Source organism: Rhinoraja longicauda, chromosome 2, assembly GCF_053455715.1.
Source record: "Rhinoraja longicauda isolate Sanriku21f chromosome 2, sRhiLon1.1, whole genome shotgun sequence".
In the NCBI taxonomy this organism is placed as follows: Eukaryota; Metazoa; Chordata; class Chondrichthyes; order Rajiformes; family Arhynchobatidae; genus Rhinoraja; species Rhinoraja longicauda.
The window spans coordinates 60560777-60585255 of record NC_135954.1 but is presented as its reverse complement, the minus strand read 5'-3'; the positions used below and the strand labels follow the sequence as shown (position 1 = coordinate 60585255).

The window sequence follows — 24479 nt, the reverse complement described above, 5'->3', positions numbered from 1 at the left end:
TATACAAATGCAATCAAGCCAAACTCCAGTACAATAGGTAGAGCAAAGCAGAATATACAGTGTGCAGAATATCATTCTCAGTATTGTAGTGCACCAGTTCCAGAGATGAAGTCCAATGTCTGCAAGGGGCTAGAGGCAAATCGGACAGTATCCGAGCTTATGGAAGGACTGTTCAGAAGCCTGATAGGAGGGGAAGCTGCTTTGGAGGAAGGGGGGGGGGGGGGGGGGGGGGATGGATGAATGAGCAGGGTGGGGCAAGTCCTTGATTATTCCGGCTGCTTTTCCAAGGCAGCATGAAGTGCAGATGGAGCCAGTGGTGTGGAGTCGAGTTTTGATAAACTGCGATAGATATCCCCAAACCTCGAAAATCTCTTGTGGTCTTGGGAAGAGCTGTTCCCAAGCCAAGCTGTGCAACCCAACAGTCTGCTTTCTAAGGTGCAGCTGTAAGCGTTTCAATTATTGGAGACATGTTGAATTTCCTCAATTTCCCTAGGAAGGTGTTTCTTCTTGGCTGCTGCTACATTGTGGTTGGTTCACGACAGATATGTATCTGATTGTTAACATGGGCATAGTGGGAAGAATGGCCTATATCTGTGCTGTAGGACTCTATGACAAAATCATTTCTAAACCAATATAACCCCCAATCTAACAGATTTGGTGTTATTTATTTTTTGTAAATTCATTTCAAGGATGCGGGCTTTGTAGGCTGAGCCAGCATTTCATTGGGCATTCCTAATTACTCTGGAAAAGGTGATGGTGAGCTGCCTTCTTGAATCATTGCAGTTTTAGTGGTGTGGGTATACTCACCAGGCTTTTGGGGAGGGAGTTCCAGGATATTGACCCAGCCATGACGAAGGAACAATGATACATTTCAAAGTTTGGATAATATGTGGCATGGAGGGTGATGATATCCCAGTGCTACTCCTACCCTAGTCCTTCTGATTGAGATATACTGTCGTTCTAGTTGGTATATACAATGCATGCTGTGGATGGTACATGGCATCAGTGGTGTAAGTAGATGAGGTGCCTACCAAATAGTCTTCTTAAGTGTTGTTGAAGCTGCACTCCAGTTTAAATTCCATTTGGAATATTTTGGAGGACCAAAAACCACTCATCCAACTAAGTGGAGAATATTCCATCAGACTCCTGCCTTTTTAGAAGGTGGACATCATCTGGAAAATTAAGAGGTGAGATACTTGCCACTGGATTCTTAGGCTATGACCTGCAGCACATTCTGTAATTCATTTTGTTTCTTTAACCAATTTATTGTTTGGATACAAAAGCAAGCAAGGTCTCATTCTTCTAGAGCATTCCAAGCTCTGTATTACTCCGATCCACAGAGCTCTCCATTTCTGGCCTTTGGTTTTCCTTAATGTGAAATGCTTTACTGTTAGTGATTAAGCTTCAGCTCCCAAACCACAAAGCTCCAAAATTACTTCTAAACAATTTGCTGCCTTTCTTATCTTTTCTCTCTTAAATTGGAGCTTCTAATTTACCCCCTTGATTAAGTTTAGTTTGGTTTATTGCCATGTGTACCAAGGTACAGAAAAATATTTTTTGTTGCGTGCTATCCAGTCAGCGGAAAGACTATACATGATTACAATTGAGCCATCCACAGTGTACAGATACAGGATAAAGGGCATAATGTTTAGTGCAAGATAAAGTTTAGTAAAATCCGATTAATGACAGTTCACAGGTCTCCAAGGAAGTGGATGTGAGGTCAGGACCTCTCTCTGTTTTCTGTTGCATCATTATTTGATATCAGGCCCACTATGGTGATGTCATCTGCAGATTTGTAAATTGAGTTGGATTTGTATTTGGCTGCACCGTCGTATGTGCATAGGGTGCAAAGAAGGGGACTGAGGACCCATCCTGTGGGGCACCAATGTTGACGACTATTGTGGAAGATGATTTGTCTCCTATCCACACGGATTGTGGTCTGTTGGTCAGGAAGACGATAATCCAGCTACAGAGGTGAGATCTGACTCAAAATTCGATGAGTTTGGAGATGAGCTTGGATGGGATAGTTGGTCAGAATAATTGGAGATCAAATTGGAGATAATTGGAGATCAAAGAAATCACAATGAGGATATTCGGTTTAAGGGCATGTGCAGGACAACTGTGTACAAGGTAGTTGAGCTGCATCATGTTGGTTTATGCCGAAGATAGACACAAAATGCTGGAGAAACTCAGCCGGTGAGGCAACATCTCTGGGGAAAAGGAATAGGTGATGTTTCGGGTTGAGACCCTTCTTCAGGAGAGGCACTGGGGAGGGCCCAGAGGAAATTCTACTCGAATGATGTCTGAAATCTGAGGTTAAATTAATCGCAAAGGCTGAACTCACTGCATCTCTTTCCTTTCATGGAGAAGGTTGAATTGACAGAACTTTGCAAAGTTTTATGAGGATGAACACAAAATGTTTCCACTTTGGAGAAAACAAACTCAAGGCTATCCATGTAAGAGCAAGAAATTGGTTCATGAATTCATCCAGGAAATGGTAGGAACATTGATCTTACTATTGTGTGAAAAGGATGAGATGAATGGGTTAGACGCACAAAGGGCGTAAGCTGGTTGGTCAGATGAGAGAGAAGGGAATTGGATGCTGCTGAAGGATAGGCTGAGCTTTGAATGGAGAATTAATGCTGGCAGAGATCAGATGGGCTGAATAGCCTGTCTAGATTCTTTACACTTTTATGTAGCTTTAAAAGTATCTTAAAATTGATCAGAGGAAAAGCTTTAAAATCCCTTGGAACTTTTACAAAATAAAGTAAATACATATTAAATGATTCTCCTGGCAGTTAATTATAACTTGTCCATCTTTTACATTTATAATTAATATAAAATGAGGCCATATTATTGTAACTGAGAGCTTCATAATGAGGGTACAGTGTGACAGATTTAAACTGAGCCTTATAATAATATAGTGTGTAAAGGAGTATCATTAACAGAGCCATGTAATAGAGATGCATAGCAGAGGATTAAACCTGAATACTTTATAATGAAGCTATGATGTATAACTGATATTAACCTTCCAGTGCTAGTCAGTTGTATACAAGAGGGGAAATCAACGTCAAAATAGCAGGAGTTTTACCCAGTGCCTGCATTTTACTTAGTTTACATGTTTTTAATCCTCAAATAGAATGAGTAGTGCAGGGCCAAGCCTATTTTTGCACAGGTCAGAGTGCACCATGCAGGATTATTGATTAGAGAGTATGTTGGTTAAGGTCAACGGGACAACGTGGATTTAATGGGACCTTGCCATTTTTCTGCTTGATTGTCCTCAGTAAGGTGGAAAATGCCTTGATGTGGAATCATGAGATCATTGGAAATCCTGGCACCGCATCCCAACTCGCAACAAGCTCTGTTTACTCGGCTGCCTGGTCTTGCTGACACAAATGAGATCCAATGTATAGGAAGGAACTGCAGATGCTGGTTGACACCGAAGATAGACACAAAATGCTGGAGTTACTCAGCGGGACAGGCAGGATCTCTGGATAGAAAGTATGGGTGATGTTTCAGGTCCCGCTGAGTTACTCCAGCATTTTGTGTCTATCTTTGGTGTAAGTAAAAAGGGTCTCGACCCGTCACCCATTTCTTCTATCCAGAGATGCTTCTCATCCCGCTGAGTTACTCCAGCATTTTGTGTCTATATATGAGATCCAACTTTTAAATCATTGGAGCTCCTTTTCTCCTAAGACAAGACCACTAAGTAATATGTCTTCCTTTTATTTTGCAGTGTGACGTGTTGTGACGAGAATGAGCAACATTTATGAATCGGCTGCCAACACGCTCGGGTTGTTTTCCAGCCCCTGCCTGGCGAAGGTGGAACTGCGAGTGTCGTGCAAAGGGATCTCAGACCGCGATGCACTCTCCAAACCAGACCCCTGTGTTGTCCTCAAAATGCAGTCACATGGACAGTGGTTGGAGGTATGATTTGGCAAAAGTGATTCTCCCTGCCTCTGTACATTCTGGGAATACGCCTGGTAACACTTAGCTATACTGGAGTGCTGTGGTATAAAATCACAAACAGGGAACTTGATCTAGATTTACTTCATTTTCAAACAATTTCAGTTTGTTCTCATTTTAAAGGTACAAAAAAATTTGGTTCAGAATCTAGTCTTAATGATCAAGTCCAGCGCGAATGCTCAACTTTATTAACACCAAAAGAGCGAATTATACATTTGCTCCAAAGCAAACTGGATCCCTTTCCTGTGTGTTCCACCTGTCTTACATTGCCTGCCCCCATCTCTGTTTCAGCTGTGCTACAGATCTGCAGGAACCCTTGGCTTTGTTAACTTTCCTACATTACTGCTCCCTATCCAGATTCCTTCAGTGTCCTTTCCTTAGACTTCAGGCCATTAAAAACTTAGCTGCCTTGTCTTAACTTGCATCATATCTTATGAAGATATCACAAAATACTGGAGTAACTCAGCGGGTCAGGCAGCATCTCAGGAGAGAAGGAATGGGTGACGTTTCGGGTCGAGACCCCTCTTCATTCATATATTCCAGTATTTATATATTCATATCTTATGAATACTGCAATATATGAATTAGGGGCCATGCAGCCCTTGGTGCCCCCTCCACCATTCAATAAGATCATGGTAGATCAGATTGTAATTTCAATTCTGTATTTCTGTCTCCACCTCCCCCCCCCCCCCCCCCCCCCCCCCATCCCTTGATGAATCTACCTCTATGTTAAAATATTCAAAGACCCTGCTTCCTACCTCTTTTGAGGAAGAATTCACTTTTGATAGTGCCTAGATGAACTCGAATTGTCAAGCCATATCAGGTCTCTGACCAAGTGCTAGTACATAGGATTAGCACAGACATGCCGTAGAAACTTTATTGAGTTTTTTGGAGGCGACGAAGTTGATGAATGATGGTAGGGCATTGGATGTTAAGTACATGGATTTTAGGAAGGCATTTGATAAAGTCACTCAAGGTAGGCTAATCCAGAAGATTAAGATGCATGGTGACTTGATCATTTACTTTGCAAGGTCAAAGAAAGTATACAGTTCATGGGAAGACCCTCAACAGCATTGATGTACAGAAGAATCTTGGAGTCCAAGTCCACATCTTCCTGAAAGTGGCAACACAAATAGATATAATGGTAAAGAACGTGTGTGGTATGCTTGCCTTCATTGGTCAGGGTATTGAATATGAGTCAGGAAGTCATGTTGCAGCTTTATAGGACTTTGGTTAGACTGCATTTGGAGTATTGTCTGCAGTTCTGTCTCCCCATTATAGGAAAGATGTGATTGCTTTGGAAAGAGTATAGAAAAGGTTTAGAGGGTATCAGCTATATTGAGAAGTTAGACAAACTTGGATTGTTTTCTCTGGAATGTCAGATTGAGGGGAGACCTTATAATGTACATGAAGTTATGAGGAATTGATAGGGTAGACAGTCAGAACATTTATCCCATGGTGGAAATGTTGACGACTGGAGTCCATAGCTTTAAGGTGAGAAGGTCAAAATTTAAAGGAGATGTGGTAGATGCCTGGAACGTGATGCAAAGGTGGCACTGGAGTCAGATACAATAGTCGTGCTTAAGTAGCTTTTAGATAGGCACATGGGTATGGAGGAAAAGGAGAGATATGAGTCACATGCAGGCATTGAGGTTTACTTTAACTTGGCATTATGTTCGGCACAGTCATTGTGGGCCAAAGGGACTATTCCTGCACTTTGATCTATTTTTCTAATCTTGCCAAGGTTCATCTCTTCCTATTTTGGCAATATTTTCCATCCTTATAAATTGCTCTTTTTAGTCTTTAGCTGTGGCCCCATTTTGATGTCTTCACAAGTGACCGCAATACCTTCTGCCACTAAGGCTCTATGCTCAGGGATTCCATCAAATCCTTCCACCTTGCTACCTTACTTCCTTTTTAGATGTTGATCAAAGATTATCTTTATTGATCTTCATGCCCAATATTTTATAATGTGTCTTGGGTCAGTTCTTTATAGTGCTCCATCAAATGCAATGCCATAGTCATAGGAGCAGAATTAGGCCAGTCAGTGAACAGACAATACATGATTACAATCAAGCTGTCCACAGCGTACAGATACAGGATGAAGGAATATCATTTAGTGCAAGATAAACTCCAGTAAAGTTTGATTAAAGATGGTCCGGGGGTCTTCAATGAGGCACATGGTAGGTCCAGACCGCGCTCTAGTTGGTGATAGGATGGTTCAGTTGCCTGATAATAGCCCTTACTAATCAATTGATGCCCTTACTAATTAAAGTTTAAGTGAAGAGAATTGGAAAACTATGCATTGTCTGAAACCTCCATATAAACTCCACTTGAGTTAAATGCAAAGCTACATTTGTTCCCAGCATATCAAACATAATTATATGTTTGCAGTCTGAGCATCACTGAGATAATCCAGCTTGGGGGATTCAGTTTGAACACTTACCTACATGTGCATATGCTGAGGTAGCTTGAATTTCTTTTAGTACTCGAGTTGTCCTAAATATTTTTTGTGTTGCTTTATTATAGTCTGACATATGACATGTTTGCAGCAAGAATTCAAGGAGAGCTGCAACGTAGAGTGCAAGGAGAAAGATAAAAGCTGCTGATTCAGGTCTGTTGGGATAATAGCTTATTGTGCCAGTCACATTTGCTCAGGAGAGAAAAAGGATGTTCAGGTGGCAGATATTAGTAGCAGCTGGGAGAAGGTTTTTGAAGCCAGAAGGTCATTTGCATAATTTAACAAAATGAAATGTTTTTTTGTGTTACTATTGTTAACAGAACAAACGTGCAGAGTTGAGTATAATCAATGGTTGATACACTTACTCAGCTTTTATTGGCAACCAAAGATGAATTTCTCCTAGCCAAGATCTTGCAGTGACTTTAGGGATGAGAAGAGAAATGAAATGGTATTAATTTAACATCTACTCGCGTTATTCTAAGCACTTTTGTTCCATTTCTCTAGGGTGCAATTATGGCACAACAAAACATTTTAGGAATATCAAATCCAATCAGGCAGTTTGTGCCAAACTGCTTGTTTAAAATTGTTTTGGAGGGAAGGGTCAAGGTAATTGCACTAATCATTTTCTTGCCTCTACTGTGTTGGATTACAGAGTGGTGAATCCCAGTGAATTGAAGTTCCCGTCATGGAATAGGACAGGTTTGGAGGGATATGGGCCAAGCGCAGGCAAGTGGGACTAGTGTAGCTGGGACATTATTCGCTGGTGTGGGCGAGTTGGGCCGAAGGGCCTGTTTCCACACTGTTTCACTCTATGACTCCATGAGTGTACACGAGCACTATCCTACACACTACGAACAATGTTACAATTTTACAAGCCAATTAACCTACAAACTCGCACATCTTTGGAATGTGTGGGGAAACCGGAGCATCCAGAAAAAGCCCAAGCGGGCACAGGGAGAACCCGGTTAACTGGTGCTGTAAGGCAACCATTCTACCGCCGCGCCACCGTGCCGCCTGTTTAAACGCTGGTTAAAGTTGTACTTTTTATTTCTTGATTTTGTTGGCTGGGTGAATTCTTCAATGAGTTTGACATCTTACTTGATGACCTCCATTTGTTGGATGCTGGGAATCTCCCTGACCTCACCTAACATTGAGAAAGAAAAGTCTCATCACAAAGGTCATTGGGCCTTCGACAACTTTTCTTTGAGGTCTCGGAAAATACCTTTGATTGATTTTAAAATCGATTGATTTTAACTTTCTATTGCTGTTCTCAAGGCACTTTGAGCAGATTGCATCCATCCTTCTACTGACAGTTAAAGAGTAGGCTCCACCCATGTCCTTAGCCACTATGTTTATCTAATTTCTGACAACTGTCCTCATTTGATCTGGAATTGCCTAACGTTACTAGATACCTTGTGGAAATTCCAGATCACCCTCACATGGACTGGTCATGTACATCTGAACTCTGACCTTTGGCTGCAGATTCTCTGGGTGTGTGCACAGCCAATGTCCTGGGATGCCCATCTGTTGGGTGGAGCCTGCAGCATGCATGGGTGCTGGCCAGCTCCCTGGAGAAGTGCACAACTTGCTATTCAAGCCCTTCGTTTGATTCAATAGATCTACTGCAATCACCCAAAAGCATTCCAAAATTTTCTCATCTTATCTTTCTAACTACCTGCGACTTCGACTACTTATTATCAAAGGAATTGTTCTCGCTGTAAAATAGCTGCTTTATCCATCTTCCCACTTGTGAGCAATAAATGAACAGTTATCGTGGCACTTCAAAGAGGTGCTTGCCCTTTTGTGGTTTTCTAACGCAAAACATCCGTCCTACTGCTGTCCAAAAGAACCACTTATGTTGGCAGCAATGTTTAAACGTGTGTGTGTGTATATATATATATATATATATATATATATATATATATATATATATATATATGTATGTGTGTGTATAAATCAACACATAATGTCAAGAACAGCAGATTGTCATGCTTGCCTCCCTGTGGAGAGCCTCATGATTTCCACCTACAGTCAACAACTGCAAAGATTTATCAATTTTTTAATAAATTGTTTTTTAAAATGAATAAATAATGTGCTTAAGAACTGTTCGTAAGATTATCTTCGCTCACATCCACCATGTTTCCGGAGATGAAGGTGGAATGCTTTTGGACGAGAAATACCTTGGGAGCATCTTCCAGACAGAGGAAGACTTTGGGCAAATAGTATACATGATTGATTGAATGTCATGCAAAATGTTTAAGTATACAATTTTACTTTCAAAGCGTGCAAAAGACAACACAGTACCTCCCAGAGAGCGGGAATGCTTTGAGGTGTGGGATGTGAGTCATTCACCATAGGTTGCTCTGCCTCGGGAACTGCTGTATTAATGTGACTTGTTCAGAGATGCTTATAGTTAATTATGCCATTTCAAACAGAAGATTTATTTTTATTTAATGACAATCTAATTTAGATTTTCTGATCTTCTAAGGCTGCAACTGGAACCGAGGGAGACTATTCAGCCTCTCAAGCTGTTGCCATTTAAATAGATCTTGTCCTTGATCTTTTCAAAGCCATCAATATTCTTCCACAGCACGCATTATTCAATTTATGTTTATATTCACCTTTGAATTAATTTGTTGCTAATGTAACTTTTTTTGGGAAGGACTTTCCGAATTTACTATTTGTGTTTGTAAATGCTCTCTGATTTCACTTAAAACATAGAACAGTACAGCACAGGAATAGCTCCTTCAGCCCACAATATCTGTGCTGAGCATGATGCCAAGTTAAAATAATCTCCTCTGCCGGCGTATGATCTATATCCCTCCATATCCATATTACTTTCTAAAAATCTCTAGAACACTATTAACGTATCTGCCACTTGTCGAACTTGCTTCGTGATGCGCCCGGACTGGTGCAATATAAGCTGTGCAGATCCAGCAGTGCGTTGTGTGTTGTTTCTGTAACTCATTTCATTAAATTCAGAACAAAAGTTTGGAGGCTGATTACAACGAATAGGTTCTCCTGCCGAGAGATGGATTTCTTGGCACCCATTTTATTTCAACATTATCCTTTCTCTTTCTGTTCCACAACCAGAGAAAATAATTTCTCCCATATTCTGTATTAATTCCTTTAATTATCCTAAACACTCAGAGGGATCACCATGTTTTATATTTCAGAGAAAACAAGCCCAGTCTAACAACTTGTCATCAAAACTGAAGCCTTTTGTTCTTGTTTTATTCTGGTTGACATATTACTGAGGGGATGCTGTATTGGTATTGATATATTAGTGACACACAGTGAAAAAAATTATTTTGCAGGCTATCCATGCAGATCATATCATATTTTTAAGAAGCCAATTGGATTAGAAATCTGTACGTCATTTGGAGTGTGGGAGGAAACCAGAGCACCTGGAAAAACCCACGTGGTCACAACGAGATTGTACAATGGGTAGTGCATTTGAAAAAGAAACAGACTGCAGAATATAGTGTTACAGATACAGAGAAAGTACAGTTTTTTAAAATGCCACTGGGAGATTGGGAATACAACTTTAGTTTATGAGAGGTGCGTTCAAGAGTCTGATTACAGCTGGGGAGGAAGCTGTGCTTGTCTCTAGTAGCACATGCTTTCATGCTTTTGTACTTAATGCCTGGCGAGAGTGGGGAGAAGCGAGAATGACGAGGGTGCGTGTGATCCTTGATTATGTTAATTGCTTTCCTGAAACAACGTGAAATTCCAATAGAATTGATGGGGATGGATGGGCAGAGACTAGTTTGCAAGATGTATTGGACTACGTCCACAACTCTCTGCAATATCTTGAGGTCAGGCATCATTGGAGACATGCTGAATCATCTTAGTCTTCTGAAGCAGTAGAGATGTTGGTGAGCTTTCTTGGTCATGGCATCGGTATGCTTGGTAATATTTATGCCTAGGAAACTGAAACTCTTGGCCCATCTGCACTTGGGTACATTAATGTGCCACTGTAAGGCAGCAACTCTACCGCTGCACCACTGTGCCACCCTCCGTCTTGAGTACATTCTATAACTCTGCCTCCATACCTCCTTGGGTTAGGGAATTTCAAAGAGTCATGACCCATTCCTCTTGCATCTGAAATGAGTGATCCCTTACTCTGAGACTAAGATTTCTAGTTCATTCAGGCAGAGAAAGCACATTCTCGGCATTCAGTATCAATTCCTCTCAGATTCAATGTGTCAATATGATCATGAGTGTACATAGACCTAACCAGCTTATCACTTGCTGCCTTTATCATATCATCATATCATATATCATATATATACAGCCGGAAACAGGCCTTTTCGGCCCTCCAAGTCCGTGCCGCCCAGCGATCCCCGTACATTAACACTATCCTACACCCACTAGGGACAATTTTTACATTTACCCAGCCAATTAACCTACATACCTGTACGTCTTTGGAGTGTGGGAGGAAACCGAAGATCTCGGAGAAAACCCACGCAGGTCACGGGGAGAACGTACAAACTCCTTACAGTACAGGACCCGTAGTCAGGATCAAACCTGAGTCTCCGGCACTGCATTCGCTGTAAAGCAGCAACTCTACCGCTGCGCTACCGTGCCGCTAACTTGTTTGGTTTAAGTTAGTTTTATTTAGATACAACATGGAACCAGGCCCTGCAGCCCAATCTGCCCATGCTGTCTAAGCTGCCCCATCTAAGCTATTCCCACCTGCCTGCATTTTGGCCCATATCCCTCTAAACCTTTCCAATCCCACTCTAAACCTTTCCAATTCTACTTCCTCTGGCACGTAGTGTCGACGTACTGCCTGCCATGCTTTGACCTGCCTCTCACCTTATGCAGCTTTATACTCCCTCCCCCACCCCCACCCCCACAGTTGGTCTGAAGAAGGGTGTCAACACAAAATATCAAATATCCATGTTCTCCAGAGATACTGCCTAACCCACTGAGTTACTCCAGCATTTTGCACACATTTTGTATATTAATCAACATCTGCCGTTTTTTGTTTCTACTTCATAATTATTTAGAATCTCTGCCACTTCTATATTTCCCATTATTATTAATTCCCCTGTTTCATCTTCTGAAGAGCCAATATTCACTTTAGCTATTCTCTTCCTTTTTGTATAACTAAATAATCTCTTGCAGCCTGTGCTTGTTATTTGTCAGTTTGCTCTCATACTCCATTTTCCTCTTTGTAAATTTTGCAACTGTTTCTTTCAATTTCACACCATCTTTAACTTCCTTAGTTTGGTCTCAGATGGTGCATACGCCTTACAGCCTTTCCTCATCACCAGAATAGTACAGCGTGGGAACAGGCCCTTCATCCCACAATGTCCACATGATGCCAAGTTAAACTAATCTCCTCTGCTTGCAAATGATCAATATTCTCTGCATATTCATGTGCCGATCTAAAAGCCTCTTAAATGCCGCTATCGCATCTACCACCGCCACCACCCTGGCTATATATTTAAGGCAATTTTGCCCCTCTCATCTTAAACTATGCTCTCTTGTCCTTTATATTTCCACTCTGGGGTGAGTGTCTACTCTACCTATGCCTCTCATAAGTTTATATACTTCTCCCCACAAGATCTCCCCACAACTTTTGATGCTCTGGGGAAAACGATCCATGTTTGGTCAACCTCTCCTTATAGGTGATAGACACAAAAAGCTGGAGTCACTCAGCGGGACCGGCAGCATCTCTGGAGAGAAGGAGCGGGTGACGTTTCGGGTCGGGACACGTCTTCAGATGTTGCCTTGACCGGCAGCATCTCTGGAGCGAAGGAGCGGGTGACGTTTTGGGTCGGGACACGTCTTCAGATATTGCCTTCACCAGTTGTCAAAAGTGCGAAATCCCAAAGCTTTTTTGTTCATCAACATTCCTCAGTGCGCCATCATTTATTGTGCATGGCCTACCTCTATTTGTCTTCTTAAAAACCATAATCTTTCATTTGTCAGGATTAAATTCCATCTGCCAGGAATGCTCTGTCCAATCTTCCGTCCAACCACAGCCATAAGCAAGCTTTCTTGGAATCCACATCACCAATGTTCCTGTCATCTGCCAACTTGGTAATCAGCAGAGTCACCTTTGCATTCTTGTTAATCCATCTCTCATTCTGTTCTGTATGTACAACTTTATGGTTCTAACCTGTCATGATACAGTCCTTTTATTAACAAAATATAACCACAATATCTCAGTGCAATGGGATAATAAGGGACATTAGCATTTAGCAGGACATTGACTCAGCTTGAGAGTTGACATTGGTCACTCATGAGCACACTGCAGGAAGCCTGGGTTAAAGTTCAGACTCTCACTCCTAAATGAGTTTAGCAGTCATCAGTGATTGGCAACCACATCCTACTGGAATAATTGATTTTTAGGTTCCGGTGAGTTATTTGTGATGTGATACGAATTGTATCAGTAATGTTTGCTCCCTGACATTGCCAGCAGCAGGATTGCAAACGACAAACAAACCCCAGCATGCAGTTGCCATGGTGCTAAGACAACACAGGCTTTTAATCATCAAGATTTAATGCACAATATCTGTAATGGTGTTTGGATATAATGTGCAGTTTCCACTGTCTCCAAAAAAAATGTTTTGCTTTGAAGTTAGTTACCTAGATTTTGTATCTTCTTTTCCATTGAGTCACATGTAAGCAATTAGAGTAAGTACCAGAATTTCCTTGATCTGTCTTGCACTGAATTCACAACTTCTATTTATAAGTTCTTTAATGCTGCAAGACATGCCAGAGCACTTCACAGCAAACAAAAAATAATACTTAACCAGGTAAGGAGATATTAAATCGGGTGAGTAAAAGGTTGGCTGAGGAGGGAGATCTTGTGATGCACCTTAAAGAAGGAAAGAGAGCTGGCGAGGCCAAATGTTTAGGCAAGGGAATTCCAGAGTTTAGGAAACGGGCAGCACCTGGGGAGGGGTTGCAGGTATATGCAAGCTCTTCTTTTTAATATGCTCACTACTGATTTCACAAAATCAGTAGTGAGCATATTAAAAAGAAGAGCTTGCATAAGCAGTGGTCAGTGTAGGTCATTATTCACCAGGCTCATGATGCAGTGGGACTTCATTTGAATTGGGATGCGCAGTAAAATTTGATATATTCAAGTTAATGAAGAACTGAATGAGGGAGGCAGAGGAAGAGCGGATTGGAATAATCAGCTCCAGCGGGACGTATGAAAGTTTAAATAGCAGATGAAGTGAGACCGGGATGGAAGAGGTTGATGATATGGAGCTGGCATAATTTTATTTGGTCAGACGTTAATGATGGCAACAAGGATTTGGACAATTTCCAGGGATCATAGAAGACAGAGGGTTGTGGTGGAAGGGTGTTATTCTGGATGGAAGCCTGTGAGAAATGTAGTCCCACAGGGATCTGTGCTGGGGCTTCTGGTTTGTGATAAATATAAACAATTTTATATACACGTAGATGGGTTGGAACCAAATTGGTGGAGTTGTGGATAATGGGGAAGGCTGTCAAAGTATACAAGGGGATATAGATCAGCTACAGAAATGGGGAGAGGAATGGTGGATGGAGTTTAATCCAAGCAAGTGTGAAGGGTTGGACTTTGAGAGATCAAATACAGGGGAAAAGTATACAATTAATGGCAAGACTTAACAGCATTGATGTACAGAGAGATGTGAGAATCCAAGTCCATAGCTCCCTGAAAGTGGCAATACAAGTAGATAGAATGATAAAGACGACATATGATATGATTGACATCATCAGGCAGGGCATTGAGTATGAGTCAGGAAGTTACTTTGCAGCTTTACAGGACTTTAGTGAGGCCACATTTGGAATATTGTTTGCAGTTTTGGTCGTGTCCTTTACAGGAAGGATGTGGAGGGTTTGGAGAGGGTGTAGAAAAGATTTACTGCAATATTGCCTAGATTAGAGGGTATTAGCTAAAAGGAGAGTTTGGACAAATGGATTGTTTTCTCTAGACTGAGGTGAGACCTGATGGAAGTGTAGAAAATTATGATAGGCATAAAATAGGGTAGATAGACAAAACCTTTTTCCTAGTGTGGAAATGGCAAAGATTAGAGGGCATAGATTTAAGGTGAGCGGTGAAAAATTTAAAGAAAATGTGTGAGGCATCTTTTTTTAAAAAGAGAAAATGGTGGGTTCTTGGAATGCGAAGCCAGGCGTGTTGGTGGAGACAAATATAATGGTGGCATTTAAGAGGCTTTTAGATGAGCACATGGATGTGCTGAGAATGGAGGGATATGGATCACATTGCAAGCAAAGGAGATCAGTTATATTCGAAACAAACATTGTTGGCCGAATGGCCTGTTAATGGTCTGTCCTGATCTAAGTTCAATGAGAGTTGCAAAGGGATATTCTGATTGATTTTGCAGATTAATCATGCACATAATTTCCTGAGAAACTCGGGTGTAGATAAAGTGGTGATATTAAAATAATCAATGATCAAACCTTGAGGGGAGGATGGAATAATCTTTCTCCTTTAAATCCTCCTTTATTTAACTTGACATTACGAAAGTTACATTTAAAGTTTGCTAAACAAAGCTATTAAACTTGTTTTTAGCACATTAAGCAGCAGAGTCAAGTTTCCATGGTGTGCTTTGGAAATGATGGCAAACTGTGTGCCTGCTTTGAAAAGTTCACTTCCCTCCCCACCTCAAATGCCATGGCTCATTTGCATAACAGCAAATGGAAAATCTCACACAAGTAAACCAGCGAAGCAAAAAATGTGTAGTTTAATCACATTCTCCATTCATCAACATTATATCTATTTTGTTGTTAAAAATGCTATGAATTTGCAGCAGGCTGCATCTGTGGGGAGAACAAAAGAACAGTGTATTTTTTTAAATGTTTTTTTTTTAGAGATACAGCGTGGAAACAGGCCCTTCAGCCCACTGAGTCAGCATCACCCAGTGATCCCTGACAACTAACACTATCCTACACACGGGACAATTTACATTTATAACAAGCGAATTAACCTACAAATCTGTATGTCTTTTGAAGTGTGGGAGGAAACCGAAGATAGAAACATAGATCTTGGAGAAAACCCTGGCAGGTCACGGGGAGAATGTAGAAACTCCGTAGAGACGGCACCCTTGGTCAGGATTGAACCCGGGTCTCTGGCACTGTAAGGCAACAACTCTACCATTGTGCCACCGTGCCGCCTATTAATGAATTATTTTGTTAATTACTGACATTTATTTTGGCGTATAGTTTTATAACAACCTCCAAGTTACTTTGAGGAACAGAGGATGGTTTGTTCTCAAATTAAAACAAAAATTGCATTCAATAGTTTGAAGTGGCGTAACCTACAAGGTTAACACCAAATGCTGAAACGTGTGCCCATTGATTCTATGTTCACGGACAAAGACATGTGACAGTCATAAAGTCCACTCAGTGAAACCTGTGTTGGTGTAGTAGCATAAATGACGAACAAGCTATGCTATCCGAACCTACAATTGGACTTTGTAGAAACAAGCTACAACGGATGCTGGTTTACACAAAAGGACATAAAGTGCTGGAGTAACTCAGCAGGTCAGGAAGCATCTTTGGAGAACATGGATAGGTGACATGAAGGAAGGAACTGCAGATTCTGGTTTATGCCGAAGATAGACACAATGCTGGAGTAACACTGCGGGACAGGCAGCATCTCTGGAGAGAAGGAATGGCTGACGTTTCGGTTGGAGACCCTTCTTCAGACTGCCAGTCAGGGGAGAGGGAGTCCAGAGATATGGAAGGGTAAGGTTGAAAATTACAGATCAAAGCAGATGATGATGAGGAAATGTGGAATGGTTCATTGTTAGCTGAGGGGAAGGTGACAAAGAGGCATACATTCAGTAAAATTAATCAGAAAGACAGTGAAACTAGTCGGAAAACTAGGATGAACTCTTTCATTACTTGTCTGTTTTGATCTGTTCTTTTCACACCTTACCCTTCCATATCTCTAGACCCCTCCCCGACCCTCAGTTTGAAGAAGGGTCTCGACCTGAAACACCACGCATTCTTTCTTTCCAGAGATGCTGCCTGTCCCGCTGAATTACTCCAGCATTTTGTGTCTATCATGGATAGGTGACATTTTGGGTTGGGACCCTTTGGGTCCACTGTGTTGCTCCAGCACTTTTTGTCTAACAAGTGGATTTTCCTCACTTCAGTTGAACAATGTATCTGAAAATTCCTGTATCCCAGGGGAAATTTCACCCACCACCTCTCCTTACTTTTAATACTCTCGCAGAAGGTAGAAGCCTCCATCACATTTAATAGGGACCCGAGAGAGCATTTGAAATTTGGTCCACAGCCCAAGAACTGAAAAGTACTGTTGTCCAAATAACCTTTTTATTGACAAGTTTAAACATTGTGAGCCAAATGGTCTCTCGCTATGCTGTTAGTTTCGATGATTCTCTGTGTATTCTGCATAGAGTGAAGCCACTAACTTGCTTCCTGCTTGACCTCTGGGAAAAACAGCTTCTGATCAGCATATTTACCACTTTACATCTGATGTATAATTCACCACCTGTGTGAGGATAGGCTGAGAGAGAAAAAAAACCTCCTTCAAAGCAAGCTTTGTTGCAACTCATAAATAGATCCTTTTTTGGCATGTGGCCAACAAATGCTAAAATGTGTTAAGTTAGTTGGGCTGCTGTTGTAGTGTTTTCTGTTGGTTTATATATTCCATTTTAAGAAGCATTTGAAAGCATCAGGGAAAAGTACACTTTCAAAAATTGATTCTAGAGCACCTTTCACATTCCCCACATGATATCCTACAGTGCTTTTGGCCAGTTACCTACATGTGTAGCATGCAGAAGCTGGTTTGGGCACTGCAAGCTCCCACCAATAGCAATGACCAGGAATGGCACTTCATATTAAAAATTGAGTGAAAGATAAACATGGGCTAGGATACTGGAGACAAGTAGCCTACTTCAGAAAGATACCTGGAATAGTTTACCTTCACCTGGGATAACAGATGGAGCATGGATTTAATGATTTGTGTGAAGGACCATGCCGTTGACAGTTCTCCTTTAATAATGGGATGAATGATTACTCTAAATGTTAGTACTCAAGTTTCTGGAAGGATGTTGTCAAGAATAAAGGGTGTTGGTTAAGTACAGATTCAAGAGTTTGCGGATGACACAAAGCTGGGTGGCAGTGTGAACTTCAAAGAGGATGTTAGGAGGTTGCAAGGTGTCTTGGACAGGTTGAGTGAATGGGTAGATGCATGGCAGATGCAGTGTAATGTAGATAAATGTGAGGTTATCCACTTTGGAGGCAAAAACAAGGAGGCGGATTATTACCTCAATGGTGTCAGATTAGGTAAAGGGGAAGTGCAACGAGACCTGGGTGTCCTTGTACACCAGTCATTGAAAGTAAGCGTGCAGGTACAGCAGGCAATGAAGAAAGCCAAATGCATGCTGGCCTTCATAATGAGAGAATTTAAGTATAGGAGCAACGAGGTCCTTCTGCAGTTGTATAGGGCCCTGGTGAGACCACATCTGGAGTATTGTGTGCAGTTTTTGTCTCCTAATTTGAGGAAGGACGTCTTTGTTATTGAGGCAGTGCAGTGTAGGTTCACAAGGTTAATCCCTGGGATGGCGGAACTGTCATATGAGGAAAGACTGGAGCGACTAGGCTTGTATACACTGGAATTTAGAAGGATGAGAGGGGATCTTATCGAAACGTATAAGATTATTAAGGGGTTGCACATGTTAGAGGCAGGAAACATGTTCCCAATGTTGTGGGAGTCCAGAACCAGGGGCCACAGTCTAAGAATAAAGGGAAGGCCATTTAAAACTGAGGTGAGAAGAAACTTTTTCACCCAGAGAGTTGTGAATTTGTGGAATTCTCTGCCATAGAAGGCAATGGAGGCCAATTCACTGGATGAATTTAAGAGAGAGTTAGGTAGAGCTCTAGGGGCTAGTGGAATCAAGGGATATGGGGAGAAGGCAGGCACGGGTTACTGATTGTGGATGATCAACCATGATCACAATGAATGGCAGTGCTGGCTCGAAGGGCCAAATGACCTCCTCCTGCACTTATTTTAGATTTAGATTTAGATTTAGAGATATAGCGCGGAAACAGGCCCTTCGGCCCCCCGAATCCGCGCCGCCCAGCGATTCTCGCACATTAACACTATCCTACACACACTAGGGACAATTTTTACATTTACCCAGTCAATTAACCTACATACCTGTACGTCTTTGGAGTGTGGGAGGAAACCGAAGATCTCGGAGAAAACCCACGCAGGTCACGGGGAGAACGTACAAACTCCGTACAGACGGCGCCCGTAGTCAGGATCGAACCTGAGTCTCCGGCGCTGCATTCGCTGTAAGGCAGCAACTCTACGCGTGCGCCACTGTGACTATGTTTCTATGTTTCAATAACTAGAATATTGTTTGCAGTTCTGGTTGTCACATTTTTGGAAGGATGTGCTTGCAGTGGAAAGTGTGCAGAGGTGATTCACAAGATGTTTCCTGGGATGGACATCTCCGTTATGAAGGGGATACTGGATAGGTTAGGCACGTTCACTTTGCATTGGGGAAGGTTGAGAGGAAGATGACTGAGATATACAAACCAATGAGGGGCATGGGTCACGTAAATAGGGAGAATGCTGTCCCTTTGGGATAGGTATCAATAACCAGAGGGTACGAGTTTAAGGTAAGAAGTAGGAAATCAAGGGAGGAGATTTGAGGGTGGTTGAAATCTTAGATGTACTTCAAGAGGAGTTATTGGAGGCAGCTGCTCTCAAATCCGAATGAGGTATTCATTTGAAGATCTGAAATGCCAGGGCATAGGAGGCTAAAGGCTGAGTGCTGGGAAATGGGAGATGTACAGATTGGTATTTGTTGGCCAGCATGGATGTGGCAGGTCAAAGAGCCTGTCATCTTGCACCACAGCTACACTTTACTCTACGAACATTACTCTATTGGCTGTAAAGCACTTTGAGACATCCAAAAAAGGGGAATGATAAAAACAATAGAAACACGTCTTGAATATATGGGAAACAGTCAATCTTTAGACTTTTCCGACCAGTGCTCACCAATACACTAACACTATCCTACACACTAGAGACAATTTTTACAGCAGCCAATTAACCCACAAACCTGCATGTCTTTGGAGTGTGGGAGGAAACCAGAGCTCCCAGAGAAAACCCACATGGTCACAGGGAGAGCATCCAAACTCCGTACAGGCAGCACCCGTAGTCAGGATCGAACCCGGGTCTCTGGCGCTGTAAGGCACGTTGTGCCACTCTGCTGCCCTAAAATTGTTCAAATCCATTGGCAAGTGTTGTCTTGATGAGAAACCTTGCCTTAATTTCCACAAGGCTCCTTGGTGCTTTGCATTCAGTTGGCTCCTGAATGTTTAATTGATGAGGTAGTTGACATTCAGGCATGCTGTGCATGAGGTCATGCAACTGTGCTGTTGGATGAAGTTCTTGTGACAGCTATTCTGACCTTTCATAAAGAAGAAATGGATTTGGAAGTCAATGTGGAGTGATACTGACAGCCTCTTCTAATGGTAACTTTCACAATGCACTAGATCTCTACCACTTACTTGCAGAATGTTGTTACTTTAGCAGTTGGATGATCAATCTCACATTTCAATATGGAAGTAAAGATAGAATATAAATGGAAAAACAAATTGGGCGTGTGGTGTCCTGAGCCTGCTTTGCCATCCACTAAGGCCAGGCTGTGTCTCGACCATGCTCCTCTCCAATATCCATGTTCCTACGTTCCAAACTTGAGTGACCTCAGTCTTGCTCGTGAGTATGGTCATTTGCTCTCCAATTCACCAAAGGGTTACAATCCTCTGAAAAATTGCTCCTCATGCATTCTATCAGGCCAACCCCTAGTTCTAGATCTATGCCCACTAGTTCAGAACTCCTCCAGCAGGGAAAGAGTTCTCCTCTGTTAAGTTCTCTGTATTTTCAATGAAATTTGGACAATCTTCAAATCTGGGAGTCAATCTGGTGAACCGTCACTGCAAAGTAATTGAATCCTTTATAAACCTGCATATTCTCTGACTTGACATGAATGAAACTGCCAATGGAAATGTTCATGTACTCTTTCCTTGTTGATCGTTCCTTGAGATACAATCCTACTGGTTCTCCTGATCCTTCAGCATCTTGCGAACTTGGCTCTATTCGTGAATGCGCTGTCTGTGAGCATTCAACATCTAAGTGGAACGTGGGTCCAGCAGGAGAATCGGCAGCGGGAGCCCTTGTGTCCATCTTAACCTAGGATGTCAATAGTAATGAATGAATAAGTGTATTGGCCAAGTATATACACGTACAAGGAATGTGCCTTGGTGCTCCACTCGCAAGTAACAACACAAACATACAGTAAACAATTAAGAATAAAGCATAAAACATTAAGAATACAACATTACAGTTTAAACATGCAAGTGGAATAAACCAGAGCAACAAGAGACTACAGACTTTTGGTTATTGAGTAGAGCTACTACTCGCAAAAAGAAGCTGTTTTTATGTCTGGCTGTGGCAGCCTTTACAGTCCGGAGTGGTCTTCCCGAAGGAAGTGCTTCAAATAGTTTGTGGCCAGGGTGAGACGGGGTCACAGGTGATCGTGCCCACTCGCTTCCTGGCCCTTGCAGTGTACAGTTCGTCAATGGGGGGAAGGTTGCAGCCAACAACCTTCTCAGCTGATCAAACGATTCATTGCAGCCTCCGGATGTCGTGCTTGGTGGCTGAGCCAAAGCAGACCATGATGGAGAAGGTGAGATCAGACTCTACGATGGCAGTATAGAATTGGCCCATCATTGCCTGTGGTGGATTGTGTTTCCTCAGCTGCTGCAGGAAGTACATCCTCTGTTGGGCCTTTTTGACTGTGGAGTCGATGGTGGCCCCCCATTTAAGGTCCTTGGAGATGATGGTTCCAAGGAACTTAAATGACTCCACAGATGTGACTGTGGTGTTGTTGATGGTGAGTGGGGAGAGGGGAGGGGGAGCTCTCAGTTTCACTGTCTTAAGAGCATTGACCTCCAAGTTGTTACGAAGGCACCAGGACGTCAGCTGTGTCACTTCCTGTCTGTAGGCAGATTCCTCCCCATCCTGGATCAGTCCAATCAGGGTTGTGTCATCCGCAAGCTTGAGAAGCTTAACAGAGGGTCTGTGGAGGCGCAGTCATTGGTGTAGAGAGAGTAAAGGAGAGGGGAGAGTACACAGCCTTGCGGTGCTCCTATGCTGAGGGTCTGCGGGTCCGTGATGTGCTTTCCCAGCCTCACATGCTGCTTTCTGTCAGGAAGTTGGTGATCCACTGACAGGGGGGTTTAGGCACAGTCAAATGGGAGAGTTTGGAGTGTAGTAGCTCTGGCACAATGGTATTAAATGCAGAACTAAAGTCCACAAACAAACTCCCTACATAGGTTCCCTGGCTGTCTAGATGCTGGAGGATGAAGTGCAGGCCTAGGTTAACTGCATCATCCATCGATCTATTGGCCCGGTATGCAAACTGCAGAGGGTCCAGCAGGGGGTTTGTGATGTTTTTTCAGCTGGGCCAGCACGTCTTTCAAAGGTTTTCATGACTACTGAGGTCAGTGCGACAGGCTTGTAGTCATTAAGACGTGAATAGTATTGCTTCCAAAATAACCCTGAAAGTGAAGAGGTGACTCAACAAAGACCTGGATTAGTTTGAAGATCTCAGTCGTCTGCATTGCTCTGCAATCTGTTGGGCAAATGCATCGACACATTGAGGGAAAAAATCGTGTCAATTTATGTATGATTGATGGTTGAATCTTACGATTAGCATCTCTGTTAGCACTCATGACTCTCCCTTAGCTCAATGCTTCCAGTCCAGTGTCAGGATTCCTTAGATCCTGTACCAGTGTCAGGATTCCTTAGATTAACCAGAATGATATCTAAATCCCAAATTTGTATGAGGGGAGATTTCACAAATAGGCAGCATGTTAATGTTAAAGGATGATTTGAACAAAACGTCTCTACCTACTTACCCACAGGCCTTGCTGCCTAATGTATTTGTGAATGCCAGGAAGTTCAGGACTTTGGTGCTGGTGTAAAGAAATCTAGAAATTGCTGCCTGATTTTTGTTGGTGAATCAGTCACCATATGGAACCTACTATGGAAACAAATTTGCTGATATTACTTGGCTTTTACTCTGGAGAATGGGGTCTCAGCTCTGTGTCAGGTTAAAGCTGGTGCAGAAGCGGCAAGCCCATTTACTTTGCGGGATATTTTATAACTGCAAGAAAAATAAGAAGGTAGCTTTCATTTTTAAAACTTGTATTTTTATTAATGCTTGTAAAGATTTGTGTTTTAGGTGCTTCAACCTTAAAATAATTGCTTATTTGATTTGAATAGTCAAGAATGGTTCTGAATGCCAGGAATATTCCCACCATGACTGATATGTAGCATAGTGACAAGTGGGAGCAGAGAGCCACGTTCACAAAGTCTAGGACTTGAAATGTGGGAGGTGGGAAGAATCTATTTCTGCTGGCTAGGGAGCCAAGGACCATGGAGAATAGTCTTAAAAAAATAGAGCTGGGCCCTTCGGGAATGAAGTCGACATTACTGCACAGCGCTGTCAAAAATTTGGAAATCACTTCCACTAACAAGTTCATTTTTGGTCAATTGTTAAACTTAGATCTGATATTGATGGACTATTGTTAACTTAAAATATTAGCAGATATTCATGCTTTGGATCTCATTGGATGGCAGTGCAAACCTATGGGGCAAAATATTAGGATTTCTTCCTAAGTTCATAAGGCAAGCACATGCATTCCTAGTAAACATTGTCAACTTATTTTGAAATATGCTTCCTGTGCGGGAGCAAATGGGCATGAACAATTTTTTGATTGAATTTTATTTATGGATGTAATTGTCATTGCTCATCGTATTTTGTTTGGTGACAGCCCCATGAAACACCTTGGGATATTTCACTACTAATAACATTATTGAAGCTTTGTTTGGTTAAAGATATTTATTGAAATCACTTCAGAAAAGTGTTGTGAAGTTTAAGTAGTTGTTTGAATTTGGTCCATAAATAAAATACAATCAGAAGCCCTTTAGCTTCGAGTCTGTTCCACCATTCAATGAGATCATGGTTGATTTGTGGCCGAAATCATGCATCCTCCTTAGGTTAACAAAATATCAATTTAAACTAACAGTAGACCTAAATCTCACATTTCTTTTATCCTTCATGTACAAAATTATTTCGTAACTTCATAGTGGAAAGATTTGGTTCTATCTTTTTTTTTGGACTAAATTCCCTTCCTATTCTGTCTTAAAACTGTTACAATTTGTTTTGTTGGGTTGTTCAAATTAATACTGACTAGCTAATTAAATTATTGCATCGTATGGGAGGCGCATTCCCAATCTCGTTGTACCCCGTACAATGACAATAAAGATATATTGTATTGTATTGTAAACATTGAATCAAAGGGAAATAGTTTCTCCCTGAAACAAACAATATGGCTTAAACCATATTGCAGCCACTGGTGTGAAATTAGGCCAGAGACTTTCTATTTTAGGTTTGACATTTAATTCTTTGCACTACGCATTTATCTATCTCTTGTTTATTATTGTTTCACACATACATGTTGGGAAAAACATTGATTTTGTATGGTGGCTAAAGCAAAGAAACTATTTAAAGCGCAGACTTCAGGAAATGCAGTCTGACAAAGTGTGGGTTAGATGTGAAGTCAGTGGACCAGTCGATGCATGTGCTATGTTCACTATGGTAACATGCAGGTGATATGATGCAGCATATTGTTGTGACAGAAGTTTAGCAGGGAGGGACTGTGGCTTAGAAACAGCAGAAACATCACCCATTAGATGATGATCAGCAGCAACGTGGCAAGTTACAAAGAAATGCGATGAAAAACACAATGGATAGTGAAGAGAAATATTTAAAGCAGACTCCATATTTCTATAATTCTATTTACAACATCAAAATAACTGAAAGCACATAACATATAACCAATGATATACAGTGCATTCAGGAAGTATTCAGACCCCTTCACTTTTTCCACATTTTGTTACATTACAGCCTGATTTGAAAATGGATTAAATTATTTTTTCTTTATCGTCAATCTAGACACAATACCC

General features: G+C 41.7%; 1 protein-coding gene across 4 annotated transcripts in view; it reads left to right on the top strand.

Moving 5' to 3' along the window:
• The window catches only part of cpne4b (copine IVb), a 286135-nt gene that overhangs the window by 56850 nt on the left and 204806 nt on the right, over nucleotides 1-24479 (top strand). For all 4 annotated transcript variants that reach the window (XM_078419814.1, XM_078419805.1, XM_078419823.1 and 1 more), the window contains exon 2: nucleotides 3737-3927. In XM_078419814.1, coding sequence (XP_078275940.1) covers nucleotides 3757-3927 — 171 coding nt within the window. In that variant the 5' untranslated portion in view covers nucleotides 3737-3756. The remainder of the gene's footprint in view (nucleotides 1-3736; nucleotides 3928-24479) is intronic.